Here is a 24153-nt window from a genome sequence, read left to right as displayed (position 1 = left end):
AGTGATGTGGTTTTCTGGGACCCACACAGGCAATAAGTGATAAGAGTTGTGATTAGAACTCACAACTTGTGATTCTTTGACTCTTTTTCCACCACACATGTAGCTCCTTACATGGCTCCTCTAGTGGCACCCATTGATGTCACTGCCCTGAAAAGGGCATTTTTGTTTGTCTTATGTCAAATTTCATACTTTCGAGAAGCCCACCTCTTCTACATATGTATGTATGTATGTATTATGTATCTCACTTTATTTTATATTTTTTCATTTTAAATTTTCAAATTTTAATTCCAGTAGAGTTAACATGTACTGTTACATTAGATTCACATGTACAATATAGTGATTAAGCAATTCTATGTGTTGCTCAATACTCATCATGGTAAGTATTACTTTTAAATCCCTCCATCTATTTCACTCATCTCCACACCCACCTCCTCTCTGGTAACCCATCAGTTTGTTCTCTACAGTTAAGAATGTGTTTCCTGATTAACCTCTTTTTTGATTTGTTTATTTGTTTTGTTTCTTAAATTTCACATATGAGTGAAACCGTATGGTATTTGTCTTTCTCTAGCTGGCTTATTTCACTTAATATTATACTTTCTCTATATCCATCCATGTTGTTGCAAATGGCAAGATTTCATTTTTTAATTCCACTGTGTATATATCTCTTTATTAAACATATGCAGCTGGAAAATGCAATGGTGGCCCTAAGATTAAAATTGACTATCCAAAGCTCATAAACTAGGTAGTCAATTAATGTGGTGTGTGTGTATATATATATATGTGCATATATAATACATAATGTATATATAATATATAATATATACTGTATATGTGTATGTATATGTATATATAATGTATATATTATATAATATATATTATGGGTTACTTCCATAATTTGGTTATTATAAATAATATTGCAATAAACATTGGGGTGCATATATCTTTTTGAATTAGTGATTTCAGGTAAATAACCAGTAGTGGAATTCCTTGATTATATGGAAATTCTGTTTTTAATTATTTGAGGAAACTTCACAGTGTTTTTTCCCACAGTGACTGCACCAGTTTGCATTCCTACCAACTGTGCATGAGGGTTCCTTTTTCTCCATATCCTTGCCAACACTTATTTTGTATTGTGTTTTTGAATTTTAGCCATTCTGACAGGTGTCAGGTGACATCTTGTTGGGGTTGGGACTTGCATTTCCCTGAGGATGAGTGATGTTGAGCATCTTTTGATGTGTCTGTTGGCTATCTGTATGTCTGCTTTGGAGAAATGTCTGTTCATGTCTTCTGTGCATTTTTAAATTGAATTATTTGTATTTTGGGTGTTGTGCTGTGTAAGGTCTTTATATATTTTGGATACTAACCCTTTATTGGATATGTCATCGGCAAATCCTCTCCCCTTTAGTAGATGATCTTTTGTTTTTTTAATTGTTTCCTTTGCTATGCAGGAGGTTTTCAGTTTGCTGTAGTCGCAATAGTCTATTTTTGCTTTGATTTCCCTTGCCTTAGAAGACACATCTAGAAAAATATTTCTATAGCCAATGTCAGAGACATTACTGTCTGTGCTCTCTTCTGGGATTTTCATGGTTTCAGGTCTCATATTTAGGCCTTTAATCCATTTTGATTTTTGTGTATGGTGTAGGAAAGTGGTCCAGTTTCATTCTTTTGCATGCAACTATCTAGTTTTCCCAGGACAATTTGTTAAAGATTCTCTCTTTTTCCTATCACATATTCTTGCCTCTTTTGTTGAAGATTAATTGACTATATAATCATGGGTTTACTTCTGGACTCTCTATCTGTTCTATTGACCTAGTTCTATTTTTGTGCCAGTACCACACTGTTTTGATCACCATAGCTTTGTAATATATCTTGAAATCTAGGATCATGGCTTGCCTCCACTTTTGTTTTTCTTTTTCAAGATTGTTCTGGCTATTTGGGGTCTTTTCTGGGCCCATGCAAATTTTAGGATTGTTTGTTCTAATTCTGTGAAAAATGCTATTAATATTTTGATAGGGATTGCATTAAATCTGTAGATTGCTTTGGGTAGTATGGACATTTTAACAATATTTGTTCTTTCAATGCATGAGCATGGAATATCTTTCCATTTGTTTGTGTTGTCTTCAGTTTCTTTCATCAAAGTTTTATAGTCTTCAGAGTACAGGTCTTTCACCTCCTTGGTTAAGTTTATTCCTAGGTATCTGGTACAATTATAAATGAAATTGTTTTCTTAATTTCTCCTTCTGCTACTTTACTATTAGTGTATGGAAATGCAACAGATTTCTGTATATTAATTTTATATCTTGCAACTCTATTGAATTCATTTATCAGTTTTAGTAGTTTTTCATGGAGTCTCTAGGGTTTTCTATATAATATTGCCTGCAAATAGTGAAAATTTTACTTCTTCTTTACCAATTTGGATACTTTTTACTTCTTTTTCTTGTCTGATTGCTATGGCTAGGACTAATATATTCTATATTCTATATTGAATATATTCTATACTCTTCTATATTGAATAAAAGTGGTGAGAGTTGACATCCTTGTCTTGTTCTTGACCTTAAGGGAAAGGCTCTCAGTTTTTCACCATTGTGTGTGATGTTTGCTATGAGTTCTTCATGAGTGGCCTTTATTATGTTGAGGTATATTCCCTCTAAACCTACTTTGTTGAAGCTTTTTTTTTTTTATCATAAGTAGATGTTGTACTTTGTCAAATTATTTTTATGCATGTATTGAAATGCTCATATGATTTTCATTCTTTCTCTTGTTGATGTGATGTACCATGTTAATTGAACCATGAATTTTGAATCACACTTGCATCCCAGGAATACGTCCTTCTTGATCATGGTGAATGATTTTTTTAAATGTTTGTTTGGATTCAGTTTGCTAATATTTTGTTGATGATTTTTGCATCTATGATCATCAAGATATTGGCCTGTTAGTTTTTTTTTTTCTTTTCTTTTTTTTTTTTTTTTTTGGTAGTGTCTTTATCTGGTTTTGGTATCAGGGCAATGCTGGCCTCAAAGCTTTCCTTCCTCTTCTATTTTTTTTTTTTGAATTGTTTGAGAAAAATACGTATTAACTTTTCTTTAAATATTTGGTAAAATTTACCTGTGAAACCCTCTGGTCCTGGACTTTTGTTTGTGGGGAGTTTTTGACTACTGGTTCAATATCGTTGTTGACAATCAGTCTGTTTAAATGTCTTATTTCTTGCTGATTCAGTTTTGGGGAGTTTTTATGTTTCTACGAATCTATCCACTTTGTCTAGGTTGTACAATTTGTTGGCATATGTTTTTTCATAATATTCTTTTATAATTCAAAGAATCAGCTCCTGGTTTCATTGATCTGTTTTATTGTTTTTCTAGTTTCTATTTCATTTGTTTCTGCTCTAATCTTTATTATTTCCTTCCTTCTACTGTTGGCATCTCAAGAGGGTGGAACCTTCAACAGTATCGGTTACTGAAAGATCATGTTAATTAGAGCCTCCACTGACCCAGTCTAGACATGTAGCATGAGTAAACAGTAAACACTTGTATATTAGATCACTGGAACTTGAGGGTAAATATGTTTTGTTACTGCAACATAAACTAGTGCATTTTTTAAAAACTAGTGTATCTTAACTAATATTTTTATTATTCACAACATTCTGGTGGGAAATGCCAGGAACTCAACATAATATAGTTTGAGGAACACTGTTTCAATTCACTAAATTTTTAAACTCGCTACAATTTTTCATGGAGTAGAGGCAGACAAGGAGAATAAATATAGAATTAAGAAGGAGAAAATGCACAAGGAATAGGTATTATCATCACCTTTTCTGCTCATGCAAAAGTTATAAGGTATTTGTGAAACTAGTATGTACTTTCATTTTTTTTAATTTATATCTTTTCAAACTTTATATTTTTAAATATATACAGATACAAAATAAATTTTAATATAGATTCATTTTGTATATACTTAGCTGATGTAATATATATACTTAAAAATTGCTGTTCTTTCAAAGATAAAGTCACTCTTTTAGCTTTGAAATCTTAGGCATTTATTTGCAGGCATTTGTGCTTTCATTGTGATTCCATGATAAAGATTACAAGTTAAGGCAATTTATTTCCAGACATTTAGATTTTTATTGTTATTTAATGATAGAGATGGTAAAATAGAGGTACTTAATGAAGGTTAAGTGACTTGCCCAGGCCACATGATTAAACGGTAGGGAATTTTTTTGAGTGGTCCTATCTAAGTCAAATGATATATTTTAGCCCTGGAGAATATGATCCTTAGCTGAATTAGTCTATTTCTGAGATGCCTTGACTTACTTAAAAGGAATCACTTTATTAAGTTTTAGAAGAATTTGATTTGGTCCACACTTGAGTGCCACCTGGTACTCTCATGATTAGCATTGATGATTACTCATTGATTTTGGTTCTTTGATTAAAATTTTTCATAATTAAACATCAACCATTTGCAGATGTGTGAACAAATTATCAAGTGAATTGAAATTACCTCAAAAGGCCAGATTGAAAACTGGTTGGTCTGGTGATTTTGGTCATGTGAATAGCTGGATTAGATTGCTCCAAGGAAAACAAACTGATTGCTGAGAAAGCAGTGTACACAAACCAATCAACTAGATTTCAGAGTGGTGCAGTCAAGCCATATAAACACAGTCTTCAAATAGCCTCCCTTGTGAGAGACTCTTTTTCATTTAACCTGAATGATATTTTGGGGATTTGGGGTGCTTTATGATTTCCTTTCAATATAGGGTCAGTGTGAGATACTCCCCAGAGTCTATATTAATAGATTTATATCATATTGGACAAAGGATTCTGAGCTTTGCCATTTTTTGTCCTATTCAACATTTTTATTAAGAGCTGGTTGAGGATATTGATGTTGATCAAAATCATAGATGACAAGAAGCTGAAAGGAGACTGAATCAGGATCCAGTAAAATCTTTACAAGCCATAATGATGAACTCTAACAAAATGAAAAAAATAAAAAACTAAACCTAGGTCCTTGATTTAGGATCAATACCCCAGTCCTCCAAAGATGGACTGATTCGTGTATATTTGAGAAGACACTAGAAATTTTTACTAGTTGTAAGGTCAGTATTAGTGAATAATAAGAGCTGTGACCTCTAAAAAAGCTAACGTGACCCTGTGGTGTATTAATAGAAAAATAGCTTCCAAAATATAGAAAGTGAAAGTCCAGTGCTATTCAAACATCATTATACTGGATCTGGATTGTGTTAGTTCTCACACAGTGTTCAAAGAGGTATGATCAGGAAGGCACAGGAAATGAGCATGAAATTTAATTAAAATACCTGAAAGAATCAGAAATGCTTACTCTAAAGAAGGTCCAGGGTTCATGATCACCATTTTTAAATGTCTGAAGGGTTCTCACATGGGAGATGAAATCATTTGGCTTTGGAAAGCAGAATCTGGATTGTGGACTGATGTTTAAGGAGGTAGCTTTGGGACTGCCTTAAGAAAGAACTTTTATGTGGACTATCTTGGCAAGGTGTGAAGTCAGGGGCTAGTCATAGAGGTGTCTTGCCAGATGGTGGGTCATTCCATCTTGGGAGGTTGTACAGTGGGGATTAAAATGTCTCCCTAGACAAATTTATTCTGTTGACATATTTTCTTTAGCTTTCTAGTATGTTAAGAATTTTTTACTTTTTCACTAATATTTTTAAAAGCACAATAATTTTACATAGAGGTTGGTATTTTCTGATTTTGTTTAAAAATGAAGAAATCTGGCAACCATAGGCCTTCATTATTGTGAGGTAACAATCCATTGAAGAAAAGCATCAGCTTCTGCCTTTTGACAGGGTGGGTATTCTGTGATTATCCAGACCCCACCACTCCTTCTTGTGTTCCCCAGCTAGAGGCAGAAGGTATTTGTTATTTGTCCTCTCATTTGAGTTACTGCTTTGTTTACAACCAAACCACTTCAGTTTGTAGCTTACTTGCCTGCCCTCTCTAGGCTTCCTTTTGTGATCCTGGCCGGACACACCAATTAACTGGGTTAAAGAATAGGACTTATTTAGATATCAGTGGTTTTCAAACTTATATTTTTAGTTGAATTACCTCCACTCTTCCACACCCACCTTGCCAAAAGAATCTTACACCAAATTCCAAGTCATAAAACATGATAGAGAAGACATTCTCTTTAAAGGTGGATGAATAACCTCTATCTCAATATTTAACATTTACCCTAAGGCAACAAATGAAATTTTAGGACTCTGATGGACTGGTTTGAACAGCACAGGACTTGGAATTCTCTTCTAAAATAACATAAATGGTAGTTCTAAACACTTTGGAGTATTGTTTTAAAGAAAAAAAAGTCCCATTTCTGAGATGAAAATAAAGATATGCAAAGGAAGGAGCACAACCTAGTGGGAATATCTGGGATTTAGTCCTGGCTTTGACATTAACCATTTGGAGGGACTTCCAGCCCCCTGGAATCTCAGATACAAAGACTTGGAGGGGAATTTTGGAGACCAACTAGTCTATGCTCATCACTGTACAGATAGGGAAACTGAAGACTGGAAGATAAAATAATTTGTTCAAGCTAACTTGGCTACTGGGTGTCAGAGCTAGTATTCAAGCCCAAGAATAACCTCACATCGTCCTCTCCCCATGCTCCTTTTCTCCCTAGTAGACAATCTTTTGAGTCTCTTTCCACACGATGGGTTTGAATCACTTTGTTTTTCTTCTGCTTTCTTGGGAGGGTTTTCTTCTGCCATTTCTTTGAGGTGTCCTTACAAACTAACATCCATTAAGCAATTCTTTACATGGGGTGAGCTGCTCTCCCTTTTCAAGGGGAATGGAAAATGGAAAATTGTTTTGTCTTACCTGTTTTCTCTTGGGCAATAAGTTCTTTATTGCTAAATGGGACTGCTGCAGAGAAGATAGAAAACACAACATTTTTGGTACAGATAATGGGAAACCTATTAGATAAACTCCAGCAACCGGGCTGTTATTCAGACATGAATCTCTTTCTATAACTGCTGTTTACTCATTTCTAGATCTGGCTTCACTCATGTCCTCTCCTCAACCCATAAGGGTTTGAAACTATTGGAAATGGTAGGAATTCAATTCCATTCATTTTAAAATTTCCTTGGCTTGTATTTAAGAGCATGAAGTCTGTTTATAGATGAAGATGTGATTGCAAACATGTCAATGGGCATCATAAAGGAAAAATGGCTAAACCAATGAAAAATACCCGAAGAGAGTTTTAAAGAGTGGAGGGTTTTTATTTTTTTCTTAATTTTTATTTATTTATTTATTTTTTTAAAGATTTTATTTATTTGACAGACAGAGATCACAAGTAGGCAGAGAGGCAGGCAGAGAGAGAGAGGAGGGAAGCAGGTTCCCAACTGAGCAGAGAGCCCAATGCGGGGCTCGATCCCAGGACCCTGAGATCATGACTTGAGCCGAAGGCAGAGGCCTTAACCCACTGAGCCACCCAGGCGCCCCAAGAGTAGAGGGTTTTTAAAAACCGTTTTGAGACATATCCAACTCCAAAGCTAACTGTCTCACAAAATATTATCTCGGGAAAATTCAGTAGCTAGATAGACATACCTATTTTAGCCACTTGTTTATATCTTCATTAAGGAACACTAATAGTCTCCTTCAGCTAAGCATTGAATAAAATTCATTCTGGAGCTGTGGTTTAAGGAGTGAGCAATTACTCTCTAGATAGATTTTGAATCTTAACAGGAAATTATTTTAAGAACTCTATCTCTCTGAAATCCATGTAAATGTGATCAGAATTGAATCAACATAGCTTGCATTTTTATTTTTCTTAATTGGAGATTAAGTTTCCTTCCTTTGGGTTTACAGTCAAACTGGATGTTTCTCATGGTTTTCATAGCTTCCGAAAATTAGAAAAGAAGTACCCAACTTTGACTCTCCATTTCAAATAGGCTGTTTTCCAGTTATTTCACCCAGGAGCTCCCAGAACCAGGTCTTTGCTCTGAGATATTACCTATTTGTGCTTGAGGTTTTAAAAGCTTGATTCTTATCCATTCTGAGTCAAATGGGATTCCCTGTTTTAAAGCATACCATCCAGCCCAGACACAGCAGTGTCCATGAAATAAAACTCATGCTACCATTTTTACTTCACAAGCTCATGTGTGTAGTATAAATTTTAATACTTCTTGAGAAAAAAAAACTGGATTAGAGAAAAAAACTGAAGAAACTTATTGATATCCCTAGGTGGTTTTATTAAGAAATAAGTCTAGGGACAGTCAAGTTACTCTGGTAAAATTTGAATGAGGTAGGACACATTGACTCAATTAGTCTTTGCTTGATCGCCGATCCTCTTTCTACTTCGTCACTTCTCTGTGTTGTTTACTGGTCCTCAGTTATCTTCTAGACTTCTGAATGTTAAAGCCCTAGGACTGAGTCCCATATAGCTTGTCTTTCCTATTTACTCTCATTTCTTAGATAACTTCAACTGATCTCATGGCATTGAGTGCTATCAGTATGTGGGTGACTCCCAATTTATCTCTTCATTTCCCATCTCTGTCCTAGCTTTTTCTTTCTCCCTTTCTTCCTTTCTTCCTCCCTTCCTTCCTCTGTCTCTTTCTTTCTTTATTTCTTTCTGTGTGTTTTTTTTTTTAAAGTAGGCTCCATGAGCAACATGAGGCTTGAACTCATGACCCTGAGATCAAGAGTCACATGCTGTACATACTGAGCCAGCCAGTTGCTCCTATATCCTAAATCTTTAAATCATTTGCCTATTTTGCTTCTCCACTCAGATATTCAATGCAAATTTCAAAAGTTAACATGCGTCAAACTAAATTCCTGATTCCCTGCTCACTCCCCATCAACCTGCTTCTCTCTGCATTTTGTCCACCAATAAAAATACTGACTCCACACTGTCCCCATCTCCACCTTGCCTTCTCCCTTTCTTTCCCATTCCTTATCTGATCTATTGGTAAAAAAATCGGCAAATTTGAGGACTCTAACTTTACAGTATATCCCCAAATTTGACTTGATTCTCACTACCTCCACTAACTTCTACCCTGGCCTAAGCCACTGGCCTTTCTCTTCTGGAATGTTGCGGTTGCCTAGCACTGATCTCCCTGGTTTCCAGTTGTGCCCTTCACGTCCCTCACACCCATAGTCTATTATTCACTCTGAGTCAAAGAAATCCCATTTCATTCAGAGTGAATACATAGTCCTTACCTGACCTAGAATGTCTTCCATGGTCTTTCTTGTTCTTCTCTGACCTGATTTCTTTCTGGTTTCCTCAGCTCATTTTTGCCTAGCCTTACTGATATTCTTGTTGTTTTTAAAACACATCAAGCGAAATAAATAAATAAATAAATAAAACACATCAAGTGTGCCTGGACACCTGGCCTTTTTTATATTTAAAAATAATTTTTTAAATTTTATATTTAAAAATATTATAATATTTAAAAATCTATTTCTGTGTTTTGAGGATTGGGAAAAAAAGAACACTAAATGACAATTTGAGAAAGATTTGCTTCCAGATTTTGATGTGTGTGGGAAAAATACTGTTGGGCAATGATAATCTTGGTAATTTACTGTAACAAATAGCCAATAGTTTATTGAAACCACCTTGTACAGGCTAATAAATCTTTTCCACAGTATTCAGTTTTCTAACCTCTGGCTGTTACACAGTGCATATTTTATTTACATGTAATTTGATTTACATTGTTCTCTGCTATTTAAAGTCCCCAAAGAATGAACTTGTCCTTTCAGGAAGGTTATCATAATATCCTTTAATAATTAAATCATTTGTATTTAATTCTGTAATTAAATACAATTAATTACATTAAATACACTGTATTCACTTCACCCTTAGTATTCCCTCTGCTGGGTATGCCCTTTCTCCAGATAGCCACACGAACACCTTCCTTAACCATCTTCAGGTCTATATGTAAATGTCACCTTACTAGAATAGACAGTACTGGAGGCTTTTTATAAAACAGAAACACTCCTTCCCCTGGCACTGTCTCTTCCTCCTACTTTGGTCTATTCATCTTCATAACACATTCACCAAGAGTTGTGTAATAGCTTTAAAATCTGGCCTTTGTCTCTCTTCTTTCATCCCCACTAGTATATAAGTTTCTTGGGAGAAGAACTTTGTCTGTTTTGTTCCTTATTGTGTCCTAGTACCTAGAAGAGTGCTCAGCATGTATTTGAGGTCAGTAAATATTTATTGAATGAATAAGTGGTTTGTTAGCAAGCACCTAGATAATGGAATTGCACTGTGAATTTAATAAGTGTATAGAAAATGCTCATTTTTAGAGGAAATAAGAAATATTTTAGGTACTTAAAGACATTTCCTTTTGCATCTTGGGGAAGTTAAGGGAAGGAATCAGGTAAGGTGGGTCAGGAAAATTTGCCCTATAAACATCGAAGATTTTGCCTCGATGTCCTAAAAGCTTGTCAGCTCAGCATCTGAGCCTTCATCTTGTTGTGAGTTATGAAGATGGTACAGACCCACTTTTTTTCTCTTTGTGTTGCTTTTCTTTGCACTGGGGCTTGTTAAAATTCTCATAAAGTTAAAACTCCCCAGAGATCTCTGGGCTTACTGGAATGGTGTCTCCCAGAGTGTTCCTCCTTCTCTTTTGGTAAGCATGACAGCGTGAACAGTAGTAATAATTTAAAAATACGCTCATAACATCTAGGAAAAAAACAGCCCTCCACATTAGCAGCTTTCTTTGTGCCTTTCTAAATCCATGGCAAATAATTCTCCCCTATTCCCCACGAATGCTTAATTATAGCACTAGCAGCAGCTCTTTGAGGCAGAAAGCCAGGCATAACTGCAATTCCCAGAGGAGATACTGAAAGTCGGTCCCTTCTGCATCATATAACCAGCAGATTAGGACATATTAGCTTTTCCCACAGGTTGGAGCATTACTGAAGACTTCTGCTTTCTCTCCCAACACATTTCTTCCCCTGATACTGTCAAGTCACTTTCAAAATGTATGTCCCATAGAAGGTTTACACCTGAGCCCACATCTTTATGAGGTGTCTAGAAAATGGATTTGGTCACCAGCTGGGAAGGCAAGACTGAATGTGCTCCCCGTGGATCTCTTGGCTTCATTGTTTGGGCTCAAAGTATGGTCAAGGTTGTGTGTCTATGTATTCATGCTTCCCTCTAAGCTAAATGCAATGCCTGGAGGAGGGCAATGAGAGCATGCTGGGTTTCCTAGAGGGAGCTGCTGACCCTAGAAGGCATGTTAACTCTTCCAGAAAGGTCAGAGCTCAAGGCAGAATTTTGACCCCCATGGTCTCCAGCCCCAACGTTACTCTCATTGTTATGTTGCATCTTGCGGTAAAAGGGACTTTGCAGATGAAATTAAATTCACTAATGTGCTGACTTTAAGAGAGGGAGATTATGTCAGGTTATCTGAGTGGGCCCAATGAAGTCACATGAGCCCTTAAGCCAAAGAGGCGGCAGAAGGTGTGAAGCATAGGAAAGATTTGAGTGCATCATTGGTTTCAAGATGGAGGGACCCAGGTCCTCCATTTTCAATCACATGCCTATCTAACATTCTGAGAAGCATCTTTTACACAAAGAACTCTCCATCTCTGAGTGCGTTTCCAGGAAATTCAAGCTAAGACACCATTTTTGTTTATATTCGTAGAGGAATCCTACAGTAGGATTCTGAAGTGGGTGAAGTGGAAACTACACATGGTCAAAATTAACTTGGCAAACTTCTTAAGAAAGTCAGAAATCAGTGTGTTACATCTCAGTACATCACAGATCATCCTCACCCACAGGAAACTGATCCCATTACACTCTTTGCACAGAGGAGCAGGGAAAATTAATTCATGAAACACAAGTCAGTGACAGAGCAGCACCATGCAGTGGTGAAGATTCCTTACAAACTGTGGGAAGAGCCTCCCGTAAGTTCTCATTTCCTCACCTGTAAACTGAGAATCGGACAGTATGTAATTCACGGGTGATGCTGGAAGTTAAACAAGATGATGCATGATAAGTTCTCAGCACAGCATTGGGTTGCAGGATTTGTGACTGTAGCTGTGGATTTCATCCCCATATTCTCTCAGCCTTCCACTGAGTTCACTTGTGAGTACTGACAGCTTTTCCTGTCAGGCATCTCCATCTCTGTCTCTCTGCTCTGGGACCTTTTCCAGCTTGGAACATGCATCACATCTACAGCAGCTTGTACAGAGCAGCCCAAAGCGTTAGAGATTTAACATCTGGGGTCATCTCAAACATGAGAAACAGAGCTAGTAGGTTAATCATCCATTAATCAACTTCATTCTTTGTAGGGCAAGTCTGAAGCACATTCTACACAACCACCTCAGAGAGTCCCCAGTGGGACTGAGCCTCAGGTGCCTACGATGAAAACCTGTGAAAATATCCACTCTCTGTATGCTTTCCTCACTTCCTTTTTTCATTTCACTCTTTCCCTTGTGCTTCCTAGACCAGGCACCCAAATAAATGACCCTCTCCTGAGTTCTTGTCTCAGGGGTTGCTTTTTGCTGGAACTCAAATAAAGCAGCAGCATCTAACACACATTTACTGTTCTTACAACTATTACCAAATTAAAGTGAGAGGAAACCCCGGAGCCTTCCTCTTTGTTCTTTCCTGACTCAGTGATCTGGTTCCTGCAGAAATGTCATAAGCAGGATCAGTGAAGGACTGTGTCCTTGTCTTCCCTTCACCAACATGCTGAAGGTCACAAGATGGCTGGCTGGGTATGTAGAGGTCTGAGCCAAGATCCCTTTCTAATGGATTTCACTGTATTCACTTGCATTTATAGCTCATTTTTTTTTTTTTAATAAAACAACATTCCTCTTAGAGCCTGAGACACACAGCACATTCTGGAAATGTGTGTTTGCTGTTTATGGATTCTTGAGGAGAGGAAATAAGGTGGGGAGAGGCAGGGAAGAAAAACTAGAAGAAAGGAGGAAGAAATGATATCTGCTTAACTTTGCTATGCACTCCTTTTGGTTATTTGCCCCTTTAGCGTGGGAAATATGGTTTCCTTTTTTATGAGAGAAAATTGAGCTGTTTCCTATTATTTCTTATTTATAACAGGAAAGCTCCTGAAGGGGTCACATGGTTCAGGTGATATTGAGACACCGTTAGAAGGTGGATAGGGAGTGCAGCATTGGGTGTGGGGCTGGGTCTCACTCACTCTCCACCAGTCAAAATATTTTTACTTTTTAAAAATTTCCTGTGCTTCTGTCTCTCATTCTACATCTTCTTTTTCACAGTGTAGTTTCAATATCACTTAATTTCCATTCTACATGTCTTCAGTTTACTTTATTTCTGTTTAGGGTGGATATGTCAGAGACACCTAAATGAATACTTATTAGCCCAGGGTGGGGAAGGAGTCTCTCTTAGGAATTCTGGCTAATATGTACTTCTAACCTCAAAAGTTAAAGAGAATTTGTTCTACGTTCAGACTCTACCTATGGTTAAGTCTACTTGCACAGCTTTATTCATGGATTCATGGACCACTGGGCTGTCATGACCATGCATTGTGGACAGTCCTTTCCTTATGAGAATCCCAATTCCAAATAGGCTGTCCCCTTGTCCAACCAGGAGACCTAAATCCAGATTTAACAAGATGGTCTTCATTTTCAGGGACTTGATCTGCTTTCACAAATTCATGTGTGATTTCGTATCTCTATTTCAGGAAAGAATAACACCTGTTGGTCCAACTCATGCTACCACAAAATAAGAAAATGATTTTTTTTTAATAAATAAAATATAATTAAATCTATCTGCTTCCTTTCCTCGCGCCTCAATGAGACCTTTGGAAGATAGATTGGAGAAGTCCTATATATTTCTTTCTTTCTTTCTTCTTCTTCTTCTTCTTCTTTTTAAAGATTTTATATATTTATTTTAGAGAGAGATAGAGAGCATGAATGGGGGTGGGGCAGAGGGCAAGGGAAAGGATCTCAAGCAGACTCTGGGCTGAGTGAAGAGCCAGACTTGGGGCTTGATTTCATGACCCTGATATGACCTGAGCCAAAATCAAGAGTCAAATTCTCAGGCGACTGAGCCACCCAGGTCCTCCAGTCCTATACATTTCTTAGAGCAACATCTCACCTTAAACCTCAGCATTTGAGATATAACAAATATAAGGACCAAAAACCTCCCACTTTTTGGGTATAAATTCTTTTAAAAAGACACTAAAACTATCTAATTTCTATTTTTACCCAGCCTCCAGGTGGAGAGGCTCTCATGGATTTACTGTGATGGTGAAGACACCCCAAATTCTACTAGTCACCCACTGCCTGAAGGTTTGATCAAAATCAAAACCAAGCCAAACCAAACCAAACCCCCCAAAAGTGCAAGAAGACATTTTTTCTCTATGGGATTTTCCTATTTGAAAGCAGATTTCCTCCCAAGATAATGGTGTTATTTCTTCTCTTCCCAATTTTTAATCTAAATAATCAAATAGGAATCTAATACTATAAATCAAAGATACAATACATACAAGTGACACCTCATTATCATAATAAGTTACATAACTGATGCTAGATATTTGAAAAGGATTGTAAGCTAAGAGCTTAGCAATTGTGACAAAATTTTGTGTTACTTGTGGAGGAAAAGATAAATGAATTTCTTTGCTGGCATTGAACTGCTGAAGTTCTAGTATTCTTTTCAGAAAGATGTCTTTAGATTGTGAATAAATTGCTATGTTATTGTGCTGATCATTTCATGGGCTTCTTCAGAACATGCTTTCTAGGTCATCAATGCTTAATCTTTCTGATCTGAGTCTATGTACAGCTCTATAAGGTGTTCACCAATCACAGCTAAATTACTCCATCTGAGTTAGATCTAAAAACATTATCATATCATGTCAGAAAAGGACCCAGAGCAATTGCAAGCTATTCTCAGCTTCTGTCAACCACCTGAGTTTCAAGCATGATAATAAATCCATCTTTAAAAATAATATCAATTATTGTATTACTAAATCCTATGAACAAAGAAAGTCTGGTTCACTCATTATTCAGATTTTTACCAACAAATCACACCACTCTTGCCCAGTTAATTTTAAAGAATGGGAAAATTTATTTGTTCAGGTGGTATGGTTCTATGAAAGTGCTGTAGACCTATCCAGGGAAACTAACATTTGTTGGGGATCTGAAGCATCCTAAAAATTTCACATATATGCTCCTAAAAGACCCGTAAGAACAAAAGTAGATCACTACTGGATCATGTGTCTGTCATTTATATTATTAGACACGTGAATATGTTTGGTCGAAGAAGAAGCTAGAAAGATTCAGTTTCCATATAAAGAATGCAAGGGAGACATCATCCATTCTTTGAGATGGAGAACTGAGATAAGTTTCCAGCAAACTGATAGGAGCTTCTGACTTGCAAGATTGGAAGAGGATTTAAAAATGATTTCAAGGCAGAAAACATGAAAAGACATTTTGGCAAAGAAGACATCTAAATGGCCAACAGGCATATGAAAAAGTGCTCAACATCACTCAGTATTAGGGAAATACAAATCAAAACCACAATGAGATACCACCCCACACCAGTCAGAATGGCTAAAATTAACAATGTTGGTGAGGAGGCGGAGAAAGGGGAATCCTCCTACACTGTTGGTGGGAATGCAACCTGGTGCAGCCACTCTGGAAAACAGCATGGAGGTTCCTCAAAAAGTCGAAAATAGAGCTACCCTATGACCCAGCAATTGCACCACTGGGTATTTACCCTAAAGATACAGATGTGATCTGAAGGGGCACATGCACCCAAATGTTTATATCAGCAATGTCCACAATTGCTAAACTATGGAAAGAACCTATATGTCCATCAACAGATGAATGGATAAAGAAGAAGTGGTATATATATGTATGTGTATATATACATATATATTTTTTATATTTATATTTATATTTATATATATAATGGAATACTATGCAGCCATCCAAAGAAATGAAATCTTGCCATTTTCCTAGACATGGATGAAACTAGAGGGTATTATGCTAAGCGAAATAAGTCAGAGAAAGACAATTATCATAAAATCTCTCTGATATGAGGAATTTGAAAGGCAGGGTGGGGAGATGTGGGGGGTAGGGAGGGGAGAAATGAAGATGGGATCCGGAGGGAGACAAACCATGAGACTCTTAATCTCACAAAACAAACTGAGGGTTTCTGGGGGGTGAGGGTAGAGATAGGCTGGTTGGGCTATGGACATTGGGGAGGGTATGTGCTATAGTGAGTGCTGTGAAATGTGTAAGCCTGATGATTCACGGACCTGTATGTTATTTTATATGTTAATAAAAATTTTTAAAAAATGATTTAAGGGATAATTATGTGGTCTAATAAAATTGCTTTGAAAAAGGAGTAAGTGTTTATAATTCTCAAATCAAATATAACTTCTGTCAACAATTAACGTTCAGGTTACTTGTTGTTAAATTATTTGGCTTCTGTGCAAACTAGTGTGTATTACTCATTGAATGATGGGAGTCTTCATGTTTTTTAGTGTATCTCATTTCAGTGCTATGTTGATGCAAGCATGGTTCAACGTAACTGTGAAACCAATATTATCTTAAATAGATCTATTCTCTGCAGCTTTTCAGGTACTTGTGGGACTGTGGGAGTTTGGTATGTAGACTGTGGACTGCAATCAGGTTTGGCTTAAAGATTTGTTGAATCACAATTTGTTGTATTACAAATCCCACAGATGTTCTGGGCAGGGGATATTTTGCTCTAACCCTCACGCTGAGAAGTCATTTTTAGCTTTATTATTTCATCCTAGCTTTGGATTTACTTATTACCTCTTCACATTATTTTAGCTACCCAAACTTTCCAAACACATTGTCCTCACTTGGCTTGTTGTACCAGGACCATGACTGTGATCAACAACACAGGGTACAGGACTTTTGAAATTGAAAACTGGTTCTTCATGGGGTTCTCAGTGATAGGGCTTGGAAGTAATAAAATGGCAACTAGTTTCCTTTATGCACAATTAAGAATATTTCTAAAGGAAGAACTAAAAAAAGGCTGTCCTGTTTCCTAAAGGGTACACATTATAGAACAGGTATAAAAATATAAGATGAGAAGAATGATACTATTTCATGGATTAAAAACCTGAGGAAAAATTATTAATCATCCGTTCATTTGGCAGTTATTTATGGAGCATCTACTGTGGATTCAGACCTGCACTGTACAAAGACATCCAGAAAAAAACAAGACACAAATTTTGCTTTTTAGCATCTAAACAATGCCAGTCAGCATTCTAATTCTTTATTATTCTTTAATAAATTATGTTATTTGAGAGTAGTTTGACACACAATGTCACTCTGCTAATTCATTTAGCAGAAAGAAAAGGGAAGGCAAGAGAACACCTTTGAAATGATCTGCATCAGAATCTATTTTCTTAGTTATCGTCCTGCCTATCAGTGAATGAATATGAACATATTGAAGCAGCACTTTATTGGCCTGGACAAAAAGCAGTTATGATCTTTTTCTTTTGTTTTCTTTATACATAAAAATTACTTGCTGAATAAGGACCAACCGTCCTTGAAATTTCTGTTCTGAAGCTAGAGCAAAACCAAAGTCAAGTGCCATCCTCTACCTTTTTCCTTATTTCTTAGGTTGATAGCAAACCTTGGCAGTTTCTATGGCTAAAAAGCTACTGAGTGGATTCAGCTCTGACAGTCTAGCTGCTCAAACCCTCCTGTTCTTACATGCCTGGTTCCTTGGGATTTGCATCCTCCTTCCCAAGCTGCAGGACAGTGAGTGAGAAAGGCCAGGGAGTGATGTGAAAACAGAACAGAGAAGGAAGCAGGGGCTGCAAGCGTGAAGAAGTTGGTAGGTTTAGAAGACAACATGTTTCAGAGAATGACAAAACAACTCACTCTTAAGATGTTGGTTCACAAAATGTAATTTGCAACATCTACCAAAGAGATAAAAGCCTGTGTCAATAACCCTTTCTGGCTACCTTGTCCTTTCTGTTTCCTTCCTATACTATTATTATTATTATTATTATTATTATTATTATTACAGGGAATGAAAGAGAGAGAGGGGTGGGAGAGGGGCAGAGGGAGAAAGAGAATCCAAAGCAAGATCTATGGCCCCATGGAGCCCCATGTGGGGCTCAGTACCACAACCCTGAGATCAGGACCTGGGCCAAAATCAAGGGTTGGTTGCAAAAACAACTGGGCTACCTAGGCTGCCCTCTGATACTCCCATTTACTTTTCTTTTTGCAGCTTGTGTGAATGTGCTTGGGAACTCAAAGACTGAGGTATCCCAACTCTCAACATATTTGCCCTTTCAATTAAGATCAGTAGACCCACATGGCAGAAACCTTATATTGCTACTCTTACACCAGTCATAGTCAATGCTTTTTGTTTAAGAATATTCCTCCCCATGAGGTTGTGGAGAAAAAAGGACCCTCGTGCACTGTTGGTGGGAATGCAAACTGGTGCAGCCACTTTGGAAAACAGTATGGAGGTTCCTCAAAAAATTAAAAATAGAGTTACCATATGATCTAGCAATTCCATTACTGAGTATTTACCCAAAGAATATAAAAGCACTAATCTGAAAAGATGTATGCGTCCCTATGTTTATTGTAGCATTATTTATAATAATCACATATGGAAGCAGCCCAAGTGTCCATTGATAGATGAATGGATATACAAGATGTGTTATATATATTCAATGGAATACTACCTAGCCATAAAAAGAAGGAAATCCTGCCATTTGTAACAACATGGATGGATCTAGAGTATAACGTTAAGTGAAATAAGCCAATCAAAGAAAGACAAATATTGTATGATTTCACTCATATGTGGAATTTAAGAAACAAAACATGAACAAAGAAAAAAGAGAGAAAACAAAAAACAGACTCAAATATAAAGAACATGTTATCAGAGAGGAGGTGGGTGGGGTGGGCTGAAACAGGTGGTGGGAGTTAAGAGTACACCTAATGTGATGAGCACTGAGTAATGTATAGAATTTTTGAATAACTATACTGTACACCTGAAAAATAACATAACACTCTATGTTAATTATACTGGAATAAAAAAAAGAATACTCACCCCCATATTTTGCTATCACCTGATGCCAAAATTAGATAATCAAAAGAACATTATGCAGGATAGGGGTTAATCTAATGTTTTAAAATGAGGCTGTCATCACTAGCAGTGTTTTTTTTTTCCAAAGAATTATGAGATTCATACTTTATTTCTTTTCCTAGAATGACTTTATTATGGACCACAGCCTTGACACTTATCCTTTATGAGAGGACAGAGAAAAGGTCCAAGAGATGTATGATCTTTAGTGTCCCCACTGACTTATACAGATTATCGTTAGGACAGATGATTGCCATCACCATGTAGAGGCAGATGGCCACTAGAACCCTTCTAGGGGGCAGTGAAGGGGGACTGGATGTCCCTTTTAGTTAAAACAGACAATATTTTGAGGAGAAAGACAAATTATTAGAATCATTAGTGCATGACCTTTTTTATTACCTAACCTATCTTATATTCTTCTCTTTTGGAAACATCATTCTAACCTTCAAGAATAAACATTTCAAGTAAGTGCAAGAATAAGAATATCTTAGTCTAATGGGCTCAAGGAGTCTTTCTGACCCAAGCAATGGGTTCTTAGTTTCCCTGTTCCTCAGGTCTCTTTCCCAAGCCTCTCTTTCCTTCTGCCCCAGTTTCTTTTATGTTTCTCTCTCTGGATAATCTTGAAGCAACATCTTTAATCATGAAAGAGGAGAATCCAATAGGACTTTAAAGCAAATATATAAATAAAAGGAAAATAATTGGCAATAAAGAGTAAGATCATAGCACAGGGATGAAATGCAGGGAGAACCAGTGCCCCAGTACCCCAGAGTCGTCTTTGTCTACGGGTATCTCCATAGGTGAGACACAGAGGATTTCTGTCCATAGGCTTCCCAAGGGATTCCCCAAGCCTTGAATTGATACAGCCAGGGTGAAGGCTGTTATGACACAGAAAAGAGAGCTTTTTTCTTAGATAATGGTGCCAGCTTCTTCAGCAGAACCTTTAAGAATGCCTATCATGGGCTGACAGCAGGCAGCATGGATCTTACTGTGAAAGTAGATAAAGTGGCTTCTCAGAGCAGAACTTCCACTCCAGGGAGTGGGGGATCCCCTGGGTTGAGGAGTTAAAGGAAAATTGCCTGTGGCCTGTCAGTTGGTGGTCTGCTGGAGAGTCTGTTTCATCTGTATTCCTAATTAAAGCCCAAATTAAACCCAGTCAAATGTTCACATGAAAAGCCCACAAGAATGAGTTTCCAGATTCCATCAATTCAAAAAGAGTCTCATGTGTAAATCCCTAACTCAAATGTCTGACCCATTTTATACCCACTTTCCCCCAAGAGTTCTGGAGAAGAGTTATGTAGCTGTCAATGTACAGAGAGCAATTTGCCTGGATTATTAATTTCCCTTTTAGTGAACTGCATAATAGAAATTATTTTACTCATTTGAATGAATCTGTAAGTATAGGGGGAATGGCAGAAGAGATTTGATGAAGGAGGATTCAGGGATGACCAAATTCCTATTATAGAAAAGGAGCTGCTTTGTGGGCAAAGTAATAAGTTTGATTGAGGAGAAGAGAATTTAAGCTTCCAGGGTTAGTATGAAATGAGATCTGGATTCTAAGAGCAAAGTAAGGATTGTAAGTTAAAAATGGGGGTTATGAGCACCACTGAGGCATGAAGATAAATTAGATGAGTGTGAGAAAATATAGGAGAGAAGGGCTGAGGTGGTCTTGTGGATGCAAACACACATGGATATTGAGAAGCCTGCTGCCTATGGTGAGCTAATCACTTGTTGGCCCAGTCCTTTCTCCATGCCCAAAACGGGGCACAGCAACCTCCTCAGAACATAGGACTCACCAGTAGAAACCTTCCATAAAATGAATAATTAAACAGTTTGGCTTCTCCCCATCCATCATCTCCCCATCCTCCAGGTTCTGAGGCAACCAGAAGTGTAAACACAATAATGTAGAAGAAGATAGTGAGTAAAGGGATGGTGTCTCTGTTTATTCCTCCCCTGCCCCATAGCCTATAAAAGACTTACTTATTATGCACAAGGTAGAGGAGTGGAGAAGTCTCCAGTGTCACTCTGCTAAGGATCCATTTTGCTTATCACATACACTGAGTGTCTTTATTTCAAAATTCCCAGCCCACCCCTGTATACATCCTGCCAGTGGGCTCAGTTGTGGCAGAAATGAAAGGCAGGTATCCAGAGAAACTCACCCTGGGGTCTCTCTCCAGCTGCTGCTTGTGATGTAGGCTGCGTCTTCTCTTGGCCTTTGCAAGGCCATTGTGATAAAAGTGGTACAGGCCTTCAGTGAACGGAAGCTGTGGAGAGTCAATCAGACATAAGACATAATTAGCTTCTGGGGGTGGCCCCAGGATAAGGAAACTAAAGCTGAGCTTACATGCAAGGACTCCCTGGGATGGGATGGATGTGAGAAACCTGGCAAGTTCCTATTAGACTTGGACATCTATTTCCCTATCACTGTAATTTCATTTTCTCTACTTTTTCTTATATGCAGCCCATTCACTTCTCCTCCTCAAATATCCTCCAGTCTTTCCTCTATTTCTTTAATTTCCACCCATTTAAAAAAATTTCTCTCTCCATGGAGCCTTCCCTTTATGTTCACCCACACCAAGTTCTCCACTCTCTTCTCTTGAACTAGTGTTCCACTCCATGTCTGGTTGCTCCAGAATTGTGTTGTGACCTACTCCTGTCTTCACAGCTGGACTATCTGTCTTATATCTTAGACTTTCTCTGTGACTCCTTGATGTCTTTCATCATATTGGGCACAGTGCAACCATATAAATCTATATCCTATGGTAAAACTATGTTTGGGGTCTTATAATGTATAAAGACATATCAGTACAACAATAATAGCACAAAAGATGGGAAAAGAATCATAGCTATATTGGAGCTAAGATTTTGTATACTTTTGAAATTAAGTTGGTATTAATCTGTTTAAATTATTTATTATAATTTCCAGGTAATCCACCAAGAAAATGACTACAAAACATATAGTAAACTAAGCAACTAGGTAATTAAAATGGTACACTAAAAATATTTAATTCAAAAAGGCTATTATGAAAGAAAAGAAGAAAAAAGTTTATAAGATATATAGAAAGCACATAGTAAAATGGCAAGTGTAAATATCTTTTAAGTAGTACATTAAATGTAAATGAATTGAAAATTCCAATCAAAAGGCAGAGATTTACAGAATGAATGAAAAAAACTCCAACCCCATTATTCAACTATATGCACCTACAAGAGACACACTTTAGATTCGGATACATAAGTTGATTAAAGTCAAGAGATGTGAAAACATCTGTATGTTACTGTATAAACAGTAAACAAAAGAGAGGAGGACTGGCTATACAAATAGTAGATATAGTTGATTTTAACAAAAACTGTAACTGTGGACAAGGAATAACATTTTATGGTGATAAAAGAGTTAATATATCAAAAAGACAGATAATTATAAATATATATGCATGTAAAAACAAAGTCCCCAAATTCGCAAAACAAAAACTGACAAATTGAGGGGAAAAATAGACAATGCATCAGTAAGAGTTGGAGACTTCAACTGCCCATTTTCAATAATAGAAAAAATATGCAGACCAAAAAGTAAATTGAAACCTTGAACAAAACCAAAAACCAGCTAAACCTAAGAGACATTTATGGAATATTCTACTCAACTATAGCAGAAGTCATAATCTTCTCAAGTACACATGGAAATTTCTCTGAGATAGGTCATATGTTAGGCCAAAATCAATCTTAAACAAATTTAAAAGGAGTAAAATAACACAAAATATGTTATCTGATCACAATTCCTAATTACAGTAAAAATCAATAAGAGATGAAAAATTTGGAAATTTGGATAACAGCCTACTCCTAAATAATCAATGGGTCAAAGAAGAAACCACATTGACTATTCCAAAATACTTTGAGATGCATGAAAACAAAAACACAGAATTTAAAAACTTTGGGGGTGCAGTTAAAGCAGTACTTAGAGGGAAATGTTTACAGAACTTATATCAATCCTTCAGAAACTCTTACAAAAAATGGAAGTTTAAGGAACACTTCCCAACTCATTCATCAAGGCCAATATTACCCTCATATGAGAAAGGTATCACAGACAAAGGTATTACAAGAAAAGAAAACTGCAGGTCATTATCCTTCATAAATATCAGTCCATTAATCCTCATGAAAACACTAGCAAAGGGAATCCAGCAACATATGCAAAGGATTATATACCATGACCAAGTGGGATTTATCTTAGGAATGCAAAGTTGTTTTAACAGCTGAAAATCATTTAATATAATAACAATATCAATAGAATAATGGACAAAACCACATGATTGTCTCAATAAATACTTTTAAAAAAAACTATATATTTTAAAATTAAGTATTTTTAAAAGAGTGTTACTGAAGCGGTCATTAGATAAATCCAATACTGTTTATGTTAGAACATTCAAAAAACAGAATGAAAGGGAATTTCCTCAATCTGATAAATGTATCTATGAAAACAAACGACATCATATTTAACATTGAAAGACTGAATACTTTCCCCTTAAGATCAGAGCAAGACAAGCTTGTCTGCTCTTGCCACTTATATTCAACAGTGTACTGGTAGTCCCAGCCAGGACAATAAGGCAAGAAATAGAAATAAAGGCATCCATATTGAAAAGAAAGAAAAAATTATCTTTATTTGCAGAAGACATAATCTTGTACGTAAAAATTCTTGAGATATCCACAAAGAAACTATTCAAATTAACAAATGAGCTCCATGTGGTTGTAATATATAAAATTAAGATACAAACATCAATTATATTTCTATATGCTAGCAATGACCAATCCAAGAATAGAATTAAGAAAACAATTTCGTTTACAATAACATGAAATAAGTAAATTATTTGGGAATAAATTTAGCAAAAGAAGTACAAGACTTGTACAGTGAAAAGTACAAAACATAACTGAAAGAAATTAAAGAAGATATAAATAAATGGAAAGACATCCCATGTTCATGGATTTTTAAGATGGTAATACTCCCCATAATTGCTGATCCTAAAATTCATATGGAAATGCACAGGACCCCAAATAGCCAAAGTGATCTCTGAAAAAAACAAAGTTGGAAGACGCACACTTTCCCATTTCAAAACTTGATACAAAGCT

The 24153-nt window shown here is 36.6% G+C and overlaps 1 protein-coding gene across 2 annotated transcripts in view; it reads right to left on the bottom strand.

Annotated features, from left to right (window-relative positions):
• The window catches only part of LOC111141692 (proprotein convertase subtilisin/kexin type 2), a 260865-nt gene that overhangs the window by 202445 nt on the left and 34267 nt on the right, over positions 1 to 24153 (bottom strand). Inside the window, exon 2 of one of the 2 annotated variants that reach the window (XM_022494453.1) lies at positions 21201 to 21305. The exons of the other annotated variant lie outside the window; for it this stretch is intronic. Coding sequence (XP_022350161.1) covers positions 21201 to 21305 — 105 coding nt within the window. The remainder of the gene's footprint in view (positions 1 to 21200; positions 21306 to 24153) is intronic. 2 annotated transcript variants of the gene reach the window in all.

This window comes from Enhydra lutris, unplaced genomic scaffold (assembly GCF_002288905.1).
Source record: "Enhydra lutris kenyoni isolate GAN:26980312 unplaced genomic scaffold, ASM228890v2 scaffoldscaffold6, whole genome shotgun sequence".
NCBI classification, from domain to species: domain Eukaryota; kingdom Metazoa; phylum Chordata; class Mammalia; order Carnivora; family Mustelidae; genus Enhydra; species Enhydra lutris.
Note: the sequence above shows the minus strand (reverse complement) of the source record. Positions and strands in the feature narration are given on the sequence as shown.